Here is a 13,101-nt window from a genome sequence, read left to right on the forward strand (position 1 = left end):
ATGAAGGGAGTTAGCGGCTGCACAATAACGGTTACACACGTGCAAATCTGAAGATTGGACGTTATTTCTGTTGAGTATTATGTATATTAATGAATGTGGAATTGATATTGGATCTTACGGTCATATGCTGGGATATGTTAGGAGACCATCAAGCTGGCATAGGGATACATATAGGACATAGAATAGGTGAGATGTAGCGGCACCAGGAAAGTTAAGGTATTTGAATTTGTGATGCGACCCGGTATTAGGGTTGAGCGGTGTATGAAATGATAACAGGTGCTCAGCAAAGAAGACTTTAAATGTACAGCATAAAGCATAAAGAAAGCACAGCACTCACCAATGCGATCAAACATTTATAGTTCTTTATTCCTTATTTCGGGACATGGACAGGTTACACAGGATTGCAGAGGAATGCGGGGAGAGAAAGTGACAGGATGGCCGTTTCGCGTTAGTCCAATGCTTCTACGGGTCCAGGTGCACAGGGGCCAGACTGTACACTGGGTCTTCTGCTCCATAGCAAATAGAAAAAATTGGAGTTCGGCTCAACAGGACTGTATTTTCCTTTTCTTTTTCTTTTTCAAAAGAAAATATGGTGCGTACAAAAGAAAAATTTACATGGTCGACATGACCCAGTCGACACATTTTGACTGCACTAGGCTGTCTTACTCATGACAATACTTGTTCTGCTCCATGTCTAGATTCCACGGCCCCTCTGCTTGTCTCTTTGACTGCCCACCCCTCCATCTGCCCCTGATCTGTGAGTAACAGGTCACTGCTGAAATTTCAAACAGAGGATGCAGGTCAGTCACAGCCATAGGCAGGCAGAAGGGCAGGAAATCACAGACATGGAGGAGATTTTCCAGTGGACAGTCAAGCCCCTGTGCACCAAAATATAATTAGCAGAACATTTCTAATGGTGATTAAAGAACAACCACAAAGCGGATTTCTTCACTAGAGGTGTCAATGTAATCAGTATTACAGCACCAGTACAGCCATGTCTTTACTTTGCATTACAAAATCGTGCTGCCAGGTTCTCTTTAAAGTGCTGTTCTCATGCTCCTTTCTTCAGTAGCACTTTGCAATTTTACCGTATATACTCGAGTATAAGCCGACCCGAGTATAAGCCGACCCCCCTAATTTTGCCACAAAAAACTGGGAAAACTTAATGACTCGAGTATAAGCCTAGGGTGGGAAATGCAGCAGCTACCGGTAAATTTCAAAAATAAAAATAGATACCAATAAAAGTAAAATTAATTGAGACATCAGTAGGTTAAGTGTTTTTGAATATCCATTTTAAATCAGGAGCCCCATATAATGCTCCATACAGTTCATGATGGGCCCCATAAGATGCTCCATACAAAATACGCCCCATAATAATTACATTATCAGCACAAAAATGTTGTTTTAGCCCCAGATCTTACATTTTTTACAGTGGGAAATAGGTAAAAATAGCACCAAAATTTTTCACATAATTTCTGTCAAATGTGGCAATACCCCATATGTGGCTAGACAGTACTAGTTAGCCACATGGCAGGACTCGGGCAGGAAGAAATGCTCTTTGACTCTTGGAGCCCAGATTTTCCTAGAATAGTTTGCGTACTCCATATAGAAAACCCCTAAGTTCCAGAATAGCAGAATTCCCCCTGAAGTGACCCCATTTTGGAAATTACACCCCTCTGGGAATTTAACTACAGGTATAGTGACGATTTTGACTCCATGGATGCTTTCAAGAAACAAACAGCAACAGTACATTGTAGTGCCCAGTGCATTGTAGTGCCCGTACATTATGCCCAGCTCGTGCTTCTGGAGGCATGCACCCACTATGTTAACAGGACTCTCATCGCTACAGTACTGACAAACAAGTGAAGGCTAAATGTGGATTAGGCACACTGTGGGGCTCAGAAGGGAGGGGGCATTTGGATTTGGGAGCGCATAATTTGCAGGATTTCTTTTTGGGGGGTGAGGAGACAGCACTTTTCCAGAGCCTTTGTGCTACCAGAAATGGGGAAGCCTCTAATATTTTTTAGTATTATAGACATAGCAAATGCCGCTATTAGAAAAAACATAATCTTTGCACTAGCAATAATATGCAATGGGCAATTAAAAAGATGAACATGCTTACTAAATATTAAGAGATTTTAGGATACCAATACCTATTCATGTGTCTAATGGAACATACCGTGCAAAGGTAAAGGGAATAGCACAAAAAGTGCTGTGTAGATAATGTGCAAAAACAGCATCTGAACATACCACTGTAGCACAACCAACACCAAGGTGTCAGTTTGTGAATAATACCAAATTGAGGTGTCCACCCGTATCACCGCAACAAATTCGGCTTCATCAGGGGAAAAATGCTACAAAAGCTTTTGACTTATTCTCATTATATATCGTTATTATTAACCTTAAATTATTTAAGCTGCAGAGTAGTCAGTCCCTGATATACGTGTCTATAACGCGTGTCCATAACGTGCGCCCGCAGGTAGGCTTACGCACAGTATGACCGTGTAATTCTCTAATAGCACAAGGGTTTCACGAAAATGGTGAATTCATTATCACGCATCCCTGCATGCGCAATAGTACTTGGTTGTCGGATCATGATTCAACAATTTATGGCGCACAGAAATATAAATTAAAAGATAGCGATTATCACAGCGAGCGCTTGCGTCCCATTAGTTCTTAATTGCCATGTAAAGAAAAAAGGTTAGAAAAGTGTAAGTTATTGAAATGGTATAGTTTGACCACTAGATGGCATTGTTGGTTTTAAAACACTAAATTATAACCTCAAAGAAGAGAAGTAATCCAGCAAATATATTCAGATTTGCTAATGCTTATACCAAAATAAGTATTTTGCTAGTTAACAAAAAACAGAAAAAAAAGTAATGATACACACTACTTGAAAATGTGACCCAGCGTAAAGAGTGCATAGAAAAACACAACAATTAAAAATCAAAGTGAAAGAGAACAAAAATCTTCAATCTTCGAAAGGTATTGTTCAAAACCCAATGTCCCATCAGTTGTCCTGTGGAGTGGTAATAAAGAAAGAAACTTAAAAAAAGCAAATACCATGACAAATTAAATTGTGAGTATAAAATTAACAGTGGATGCATCCTTCTATCCGAAGCCCGGATGAGCGGCACCTGTGCAGTGTAGCGACGGAGTCAGCAGACGGAGTCATCTTCAAAAAAATGGCACCAGATATTGCGGAATGCGCATTCGTTTACTCTGGCACCATTTTATTGAAGACTTGTACTACAAGGGCAACATAGCAGTGCGGACATTGCTTCAGGAGTGCAATTTACAGTACAAAAGGAACAGAACTATTACATTTTATATCTAATCCAGAAAGATAGGCATTGTTTACAAAAAAATATACTAAAGATTTTACAAAGGGGACAAAACAATACAGCATATACAATTGCATAAAATAAAAAGAATCAACAAAGAAACTTACTAAATCTGGTCATGGAAGTGGCTTCAGATTTATAGAAGGAAGCGCTCCTAGTGACAACGTCCGTAAACATGGATCAAGCATACATGGCGATGTATCTGCTGGCATTCAACACAGATCATAATTTGCCTTGTCTTTTTATCAGCTACTAAGATACACCCACACACCTCCCCTTGATGACCTAATGTGGGGCTGTTTGTTGGATGTTCTCAGCCCTTCAGTATTTCATGAAATCCCCAACATTCACCATATCTTTTGCTCCTGATGCTCACAGGCGTTCAATGTTTACATCATATTTTTTTATTGTGATTTTGCCTTTAGATTAAAAAGGAAACATGGCATTGCTGTTGTCAGCTATCTTGCCACTATTAATTTAGGGCTGATTGGCATGTCTCACAGTTACAGTTAGGTCCATATATATTTGGACAGATACAACATTTTTCTAATTTTGGTTATGGACATTACCACAATTAGTTTTAAACAAAACAATTCAGATGCAGTTGAAGTTCAGACTTTCAGCTTTCATTTGAGGGTATCCACATTAAAATTGGATGAAGGGTTTAGGAGTTTCACCTCCTTAACATGTGCCACCCAGTTTTTAAAGGGACCAAAAGTAATTGGACAATTGACTCCAAGGCTATTTCATGGACAGGTGTGGGCAATCCCTTCGTTATGTCATTCTCAATTAAGCAGATAAAAGGCCTGGAGTTGATTTGAGGTGTGGTGTTTGCATTTGGAAGGTTTTGCTGTGAAGTAAACATGCGGTCAAAGGAGCTCTCCATGCAGGTGAAACAAGCCATCCTTAAGCTGCGAAAACAGAAAAAACCCATCCGAGAAATTGCTACAATATTAGGAGTGGCAAAATGTACAGTTTGGTACATCCTGAGAAAGAAAGAAAGCACTGGTGAACTTATCAATGCAAAAAGACCTGGGCGCCCACTGAAGACAACAGTGGTGGATGATTGCAGAATAATCTCCATGGTGAAGAGAAACCCCTTCACAACAGCCAACCAAATGACCAACACTCTCCAGGAGGTCGGCGTATCAATATCCAAATCTACCATAAAGAGAAGACTGCATGAAAGTAAATACAGAGGGTTCACTGCACGGTGCAAGCCACTCATAAGCATCAAGAATAAAAAGGCTAAAAAACATCTAAAAAAGCCAGCACAGTTCTGGAAGAACATTCTTTGGACAGGTGAAACCAAGATCAACCTCTACCAGAATGATGGAAAGAGAAAAGTATGGCGAAGGCGTGGTACAGCTCATGATCCAAACCATACCACATCATCTGTAAAACACGGTGGAGACAGTGTGATGGCTTGGACATGCATGGCTGCCAGTGGCACTGGGTCACTAGTGTTTATTGATGATGTGACACAGGACAGAAGAATGAATTCTGAGGTCTTCAGAGCCGCCATACTGTGTGCTCAGATCCAGCCAAACTGATTGGTCGTCGTTTCATAATTCAGATGGACAATGACCCAAAACATAAAGCCAAAGCAACCCAGGAGTTTATTAAAGCAAAGAAGTGGAATATTCTTGAATGGCCAAGTCAGTCACCTGATCTCAACCCAATTGAGCAGCATTTCACTTGTTAAAGACTAAACTTCAGACAGAAAGGCCCACAAACAAACAGCAACTGAAAACCACCGCAGTGAAGGCCTGGCAGAGCATCAAAAAGGAGGAAACACAGCATCTGGTGATGTCCATGAGTTCAAGACTTCAGGCAGTCATTGCCAACAAAGGGTTTTCAACCAAGTACTAAAAATGAACATTTTATTTAAAATTATTGAATCTGTCCAATTACTTTTGGTCCCTTTAAAAACAGGGTGGCACATGTTAAGGAGCTGAAACTCCTAAACCCTTCATCCAATTTTAATGTGGATACCCTCAAATGAAAGCTGAAAGTCTGAACTTCAACTGCATCTGAATTGTTTTGTTTAAAATTCAGTGTGGTAATGTCTATAACCAAAATTAGAAAAATGTTGTCTCTGTCCAAATATATATGGACCTAACTGTATGAAAAAATATTCACATGCTTCTGCTTTTAGTTCTGAAGTTGAAAATGTATAACCCCTCAATATGTGATCTACACAAACCCCAATATTCATAACTTTCCACCGATGCCCAAGTGTCTGAAGCAGTCTTTTGTTCCGAACAAGCTGGTTATTGTGAAAGGGTATTTCTACGCCTTTTATTAAACAAACCCCAGACTTTATGTTTTTTCCCATCAAATATTGCAGTTTTAATTACTTGTCCACACCAAGGGGTCCTATCTTCACTGCTTGTTTTAATGCGTTTTTCTCACCTCCTACCTATACATAATTTCCTCCCTTTCCCTATGTTAAACATGTGGTTCTACTTCAAAAAGGGTTTCAGATTGTAAGCTCTTTCTCTTTCTGGAGATTTTATGGATTTTAATTATTTCTATGACACATACAAAAAAGAAACTTTACTTGCACAGACTATTTCACTTTGTACACGTAAATAAAAAGAAATATATGTGAGGTGGGTTACTTTTTACTTGGTATTCACTGTGCGATATATTTTAAATGTTAGACAAAGATAACACAAGTAAACACAAAATGCAGTTTTTAAATGAGGGTCTTTACTATTAAGAGAAAAGGAAATCCAAACCTACAGGGCCCTGTGTGAAAAAGTGATTACCCCAACACCCTTTAAAACATAAATTAACTGTGGTTTATCACATCTTTTGGAAGATTAATTCAAATTCCCTAGCCACACCCAGGCCTGATTACTGCCACACCTGTTCTCAATCAAGAAATCACTTAAATAGGACCTGCCTGACAAAGCGAAATAGACCAAAAGGTTATCAAAAGCTAGACATTATGACGCAATCCAAAGAAATTGGAACAAATGAGAAAAAAATAATTGAGATCTGTCAGTCTAGAAAAGGTTATAAAGCCATTTCTAAAGCTCTGGGACTCCAGCGAACCACAGTGAGAGCCATTATCCACAAATGGCGAAAACATGGAATGGTTTTGAATCTTCCCAGGAGTGACTGGCCAACCAAAATTACCCAAAGAGCGCAGCAATAACTCATCCAAGAGGTCACAAAAGACCCCACAACAATATTCAAAGAATTGTAGGCCTTACTTGCCTCTGTTAAGGTCAGTGTTCATGGATCCACCATAAGAAAGAGACTGGGCAAAAATGTTCTGCATGGCAGAGTTCCAAGATGAAAAGCGCTGCTGAACATTAAGAACATGAAGGCTCATCTCAGTTTTGCCAGAAAACATCTTGATGATCCCCAAGACTTTTGGGAGAATGCTCTGTGGATTGAAGAGACAAAAGTTGAACTTTTTGAAAGGTGTAGTCTCATTAAATCTGGTGCTGAAGTAACACAGCATTTCAGAAAAAGGAACATCATACTAACAGTAAAATATGGTGGTGGTGGTGCTGCTGTGATAATCTGGGGCTGTTTTGCTGCTTCAGGTCGGGGAAGACTTGCTGTGCTAAATGGAACCATGAATTCTGCTGTCTACCAAAAAATCCTGAAGATATCCGGCCATCTGTTCGTGACCTCAAACTGCAGTGCACTTGGGTTATGCAGCAGGACAATGATCCAAAACACATCTACAAGTCCACCTCTGAATGGCTTAAGAAAAACTAAATTAAGACTTTAGAGTAGCCTAGTCAAAGTCTGGACCTTAGTCCAATTGAGATGCTGTGGTGTGTTCATATTGTGTTTTTTGTTAAACTTTCCATTATCTAATATTGGAAGGTATCTGGAATGATACTTGTTAATTTGACCTTTTTATATGATAAACCCACAACATTATAACACAGGTGTGTAGGCTTTTTATATCCACTGCATGTGTGAGTTTTTGGTACAAAATATAAGTTTTACTACATTTCTTTTCAGATAATTAATGTCTGCCCTGAACTTAAGGTGGATATTGCTGTCAATAGCTCATCAAGGAAATTGCATTTGTCATACTGCTATCAGGATATATTCAAAGGGTGTAGAGATGTATTAACTTCTCAAGGTGTAATCCTTGTATTTTATAGGTTGTTGTTTTAGAATTTCAGTTCAAAGCCAGACTTTTGGTCTCTTTGTATGAATTTAGAAAATTTTAAAAATTGTATTTTTAGTAGGTGTGATGCCTTTTTAGTAAGTTTGATCCATTCACTTTTGGTAATACTTTCATCCATTAAGGTTAGTATTTGGTTAAAAATTATACAAAACTGCATGAAGGGGGCATCTTGCTGAGTGGCAAGTGTGTACTTTCAGAAAATATATGAGTGTGAGGATTTAATATGTTCTTATTTTGTAATTTAGGTTTTAATTGTCGAAAGTTTAAAGACTGTCATGACTACCTGAAGTGCAAAATGTTCAAAATAGCCTAGCAAAAAATGGTTAATACATTTATACATATCTCTATGTGGTTCCATTAAGAATTTAATGTCTAACAAAAAATACCTTCAGGCAACCTTAGCAAAAAAACTAAAATGTAAGGTTTTGGATAGCAGTGATGTGAAATGAGAGCCCAGACTACTCTATATGACCTACAGTTTTGTCCAAAACCCAGAAGGTAGACCCCTGTATATACATCTGAGATAATAATAATTGAGCATATATATTTTGTATGACACCTAAGTTTACCTATCGTCATCACAAATATGGCCATCTGGTATATAATGGCAGTGCACATTTATCTTCTTGAGATGACCCTTTATAGTATTGTCTATTTAAGATCAGGCCAGTCCTTGATTAATTAAGCAGTTTTCCAAAGTATTTCCATAGACAAATCCCTAATACATTTTAAAAACAAGCTTGAATTCTGCTCAGTGTCAGACTGGGGTGCCAAGGGTCCACCAGTAACCAACTCCAGGGCCCCGCTTTTCAGCTACATGCAAATATGACATTATCCTCAATTACATTGTATTACATAGTGATTCAAGTATATTGTGCCAAGTGCTGCTCATATAAAAGGGTGGTGGTCCTCTCTTGCACATTGGCCCACCGGAGGATTCTCCTGTTCTCCTGTGGGCCAGTCCAAGCCTGCCACAATAGATACTTCTGCTTACTACATACCTTGGTAAATGCATTGAGGGGTGTAGTTTCCAAAAGATTTTCTCTTCTCTTGTATTTATTGTCTTGTTAATTCACATTAGAGCATCTGTGATTGTCATTCAGTGCTGTGTAAATCACCAAATTAGTCTTCAAATTCGCACAATGCTTGTTCTCTTCTTGACCCCCGTTGTAAACACTTCCAGGGGTCTGGTTTTTAAAATGAAGTTAAGCATAGGGGGTCTCAATATGTAAAACCCCTCAAAGCCACTTAATAACTGAATTGGTTATAAAATATTATAACAACATAAGATAGACATATGGCAGTTGCTCATTTTTAACTGATAAACTGTAGTATGTTTCTCTGTCTTAGAGAAATACACATGTAACACTCCTTTAGGGCTACCACGGTACACTGGGTGTTATGGGGGGGCTCACCTCTCCAGGGCGCAGTGCCTCCACCCGAATCTTGATTGGAGCTCTCTCTGGGACTGCAGAAGGACTATTATCTTCTGCCAGGGGCTAACTCGGGAAGCCCCAGCCACACTCAGTACACACAGGGATCAGGAGTAAAACAGTTTAACAGGTTTATTGCTATGCAGCATAAATGAGATGGATTTAAAAGAATAACATGCAATACAAGTAACTGTGCTCTTTCAAAGTCATATACACATCACACTCTAATTCTACTTCAACCCTGCAAGTATAACTTAGCAGGTTTTTTTTTTTTTGTTTCTTCTGGTTTAACTCAGTCCAAACGTTGGGGCCCAGTTGCCGCGCAAATTAGAACAGTTGGTGCACTTAGACGAATATTAATGGCAATAGTCTGGGCTGTAATGTACTCACTGTAAATAGCGCTGGTAGGACCACAAGTCTCAGAAGGGCACTCATTGCGCGTCTCCAACGGTCGGATGGTTCTCTGGACACCAGCTGGGGGCGGCCGGATTCAGTCCTTTATACGGTGGGAGTGCCGGCAGAACTCTCCAAGTTCTTGATGCAACTTGCTCCAGAGGGTAAAACAAAGCCGCTCTCTCTCCAGCAGTGCGGGTATATCCGAGGGGACAGCAACCCTGCAGCGTGGTGTGATGCAAATCCACCGTGCTCAGTCTCTCCCAGCAAGATGCCACGCTCTTTTCTTTCTCTGAATTCTTGCTTTCACTTTCTTCCCAGCTCCTCCCTCCAAGTCCCTCCTCATCCAATCCAGGCTGTTTTATCTGACTGAAACAAGGGTCCTTGGGAATTGTAGTCCACTGCAGCTCAGAGGAAAATCTGCTAATGTCTGTAGGTCCCTGTTTAACAGCAGCTGCAAAGCTCTTCTTAGTGTCTGTAAATCCCAGTATACCAGTAGCTGCCCTGACAGTTCCCAGTGCAGGTGTTACACACATTTGACCAAATGTTCAATATTTTTTATAGTACTAAATCTAGAGAATAGTCATATTTTGTTCCAAAATAAATTACAAGGTATCACAGGAAAAATTCCCACAATAACTTGGATTTGTTTCAAAATTATTAAAAATAATTATTACTACTTTTTTACAGGACTCTGAAGACTTTTTTAACCCTAATTGTTCCTTCTGGAGTTATTCAAAAGCCAACTTGTCAGGTCATTGGTCAACTCAAGGCTGCAGGCTAATAACAACCAACAAAACACATACAAAGTGTTCTTGTAATCATTTAACTAACTTTGCCGTGCTCATGGCTCATGTTACAATTAAGGTAAGTGTAAGTTCTTGTCATAACAGCATAACTTGTTTAGAATTTTGTTAAAGAAGCAATTTAAATAAATATTACTATGAATGTTTTTATGGAACCCATATTTGCAGAACTATATGTAAAATCCTCAACCAAAAGGCACAGCTACAATGATGAGCAAGGGAGGTGGCTGCCCCAAGCCCCCTCACATTGAGGAGCCCGCTGGCAAATCAAGCAACCTGGCGAACTGGTGAACCCTCTGAGCTGAGCCAAAAACAAGCATTGCAACAGCCTCTCTGCACTCTTACACTGACAAAATGGCGCAAAAACAGTTCCACCATTTATATGGGGAGGGACATGTGACTTAGGCAGCCAATGACACAAGCCCTTGTGTCTGGACGTTGTGGATGGTTTCTGTGCCCTGATTGGCTGCCGGAATCTCCACACATTTAGTTAATTTAAAAAAAAGAAAATAGTCTGCCGCTCCTCTGACCGCTCCCCACCCCTCTCCCTTCATCAAACTCGTCACTCTCGCTCATCATACAGCACTACTATCCTAGCCAAAGTCCTAACAAAAGCATTAGTGGAAACTCGATCATTTACTGAACTTTGGGTGAATTTTGCCGATTTTGAGGAAAATGCTCAGGAATCCGAATGTGCAATGTTCGTACCGAATTTGATATTGGGTAACATTTTTTGAAGAAGTTTGCTCATCTCTAGTGCTGGGGAGGGAAGGTCTGGCATGAGATGAGTGTCGTCGAGTAGCGGTGACACGACCTGTACAGTACAGGCTGCGATCACCGCTCACTGCCAACTTGAACACACAGAATAAGACACGGCTCTGCGTGGAAGCACTGGGAAGGTAAGTAAAAGCATTTTTTTCTATGCATTGACTATATGAGGGCCATATAGGGACATATACCACAATGAGGTCATATACCAGGATGGGGACATATACCCAGATGGGGTCATATCCCAGAATGAGCTCATATACCAGAATGGGCCCATATACCAGGATGGGAGCTGTGTACCAGGATGGGGGCCATGTACCAGGATTTGAGTATATACCAAGATGGGTCATATACCAGAATGGGGACATATACCAGGATGGGGACATATACCAGGATGGGGACATATACCAGGATGGGAATATATATCATGATAAGGCCATATACCAGAATGGGGTCATATACCAGGATATGGTCATATACCTTGATTGGTACATATACCAGGATGAGGCCATATACCAGGATGGGAGCCATATACCAGGATGGGGGCCATATACCATAATGGGGGCCATATACCAGGATGGGGGACATACAGTGGATATGGAAAGTATTCACACCTTTTTAAATTTTTCACTCTTTGTTTCATTGCAGCCATTTGGGAAATTCAAAAAAGTTAATTTTTTTCTCATTAATGTACTCTCTGCGGTGACATCATTGAGGCTGGGCTGAACTGCGGTGACCTCAGGACCATGGGAAAATGCCGGTGATGATGTCTCCGCTGGTGAATGATGCTGCTCTCTCAGCATCTCATTCACCAGTGGTTTTCAGCCGGGACGGTCGCAACATGGCACCATCCAGGTTGGACACTATATAGCCCCCAGGCATGGATTACAGCGTGGGACACAACGGCGGACAGGTATGGTATATTGTTGTTTTTTTAATTTTATTTTTATTACAGGATATCGAGGGCGTTGGGGAATTAGGTGTTGCAGTAAGTATGGTTTAATTAGAATATTAAAGGAGTCTGTGTAATTTTTTCAAATAAAGGATTTTATTTTGGCTGTGTATTTAACATATAACTTTAGGATTACTAATGGATAGATGTCTTTTAGACACCTCTCCATTACTAAGCCGTGGGCTTGATGTCACCTGACATTACAGAGGTGACATCAACCTCACAAATATGAACCCCACTTGCCACAGCTACAGTGCAAGTGGGAAGAGCCAGGCAAAGCGACAGAAAAGTCGCATCTAATAGAAGTGCCTTTTCTGGGCAGCTGCAGACTGCTGTTTTTAGGCTTATATCAATGGCCCCTTATCAGCCTGAGAATACCAGCCCCCAGCTCTGAGCTTTAGCAAAGCTGGTTGTCAAAAATGGGGGGACCCCACGCCATTTTTTAAAAATTATTTATTTAAATAATTTAAAAAACAGCGTGGGGATCCCTCTATTCTTGATAACCAACCTTGCGGAAGCTGACAGCTGAAGATGGCAGCCCCCAGCTGTGAGTTTAGCCTGGTTGGCTCAAGAAAATAGGGGGGAACCCACGTCGGTTTTTCATTCATTTATTTAGTTAGATCGCAGATAGCAGCTGTGGAATACCCCGATCATCTGCTCCTGCTGTCAATGTTATTAGCTGCAGCAGGTATCAGATGATGGGATAAGAGTGCCAAAAGCCTCTACCTGCTGTCAACCTTCGGACATCATTCTCCTCTGCTTGCGCTGATCGCCGGCAGAGCAGGGGAGAATGATGAGAGTCGGCTTCATCACCAGCCGCCAGGGAACAGCGCTTACTGTAGCGCTTCTCCGGTGGCCGTTCGTGTGATACTGATGCATCACACGGACGGCATCCTTGTGCGGTACGTGTTTACACGGACCCATTGACTTGAGTGGGTCCATGTAATCCGTGCAGCTGCACAAAAACGGACATGTCTACGTGTGGGTCAGTCGGACACACGGTCCATGAAGAAACACAGATATGTGCACTGACCCATTCATTTGAATGGGTCTACATGTGTCAGTGTCTCCAGTACGTGCAAAAACTGTCACCACACACTGGAGAACCCTAATGTGTGAAAGAGGCCTTACAGGAAGGGGTAGTTGTCTCCGTCGTGTGTTCTGAGCTTGAGAATAAGGTGTTGAATGCTAAGGAGAACGCCCCTTCTTCTTGTCTTTCAGGGAGTTTATTTGTGCCATT

The 13,101-nt window shown here is 40.8% G+C and overlaps 1 protein-coding gene across 21 annotated transcripts in view; it reads left to right on the forward strand.

Annotated features, from left to right (window-relative positions):
* Window positions 1-13,101, forward strand: part of ADGRL3 (adhesion G protein-coupled receptor L3) — a 1,249,649-nt gene that overhangs the window by 732,547 nt on the left and 504,001 nt on the right. For all 21 annotated transcript variants that reach the window (XR_013217764.1, XM_077272336.1, XM_077272380.1 and 18 more), the window contains one exon: window positions 10,026-10,202. Coding sequence is in view for 20 of the 21 variants with exons in the window: in XM_077272336.1 (XP_077128451.1) it covers window positions 10,026-10,202 (177 nt within the window). In the remaining variant the exon portion in view is untranslated. The remainder of the gene's footprint in view (window positions 1-10,025; window positions 10,203-13,101) is intronic.

This window comes from Ranitomeya variabilis, chromosome 1 (assembly GCF_051348905.1).
Source record: "Ranitomeya variabilis isolate aRanVar5 chromosome 1, aRanVar5.hap1, whole genome shotgun sequence".
Classification (NCBI taxonomy): Eukaryota; Metazoa; Chordata; class Amphibia; order Anura; family Dendrobatidae; genus Ranitomeya; species Ranitomeya variabilis.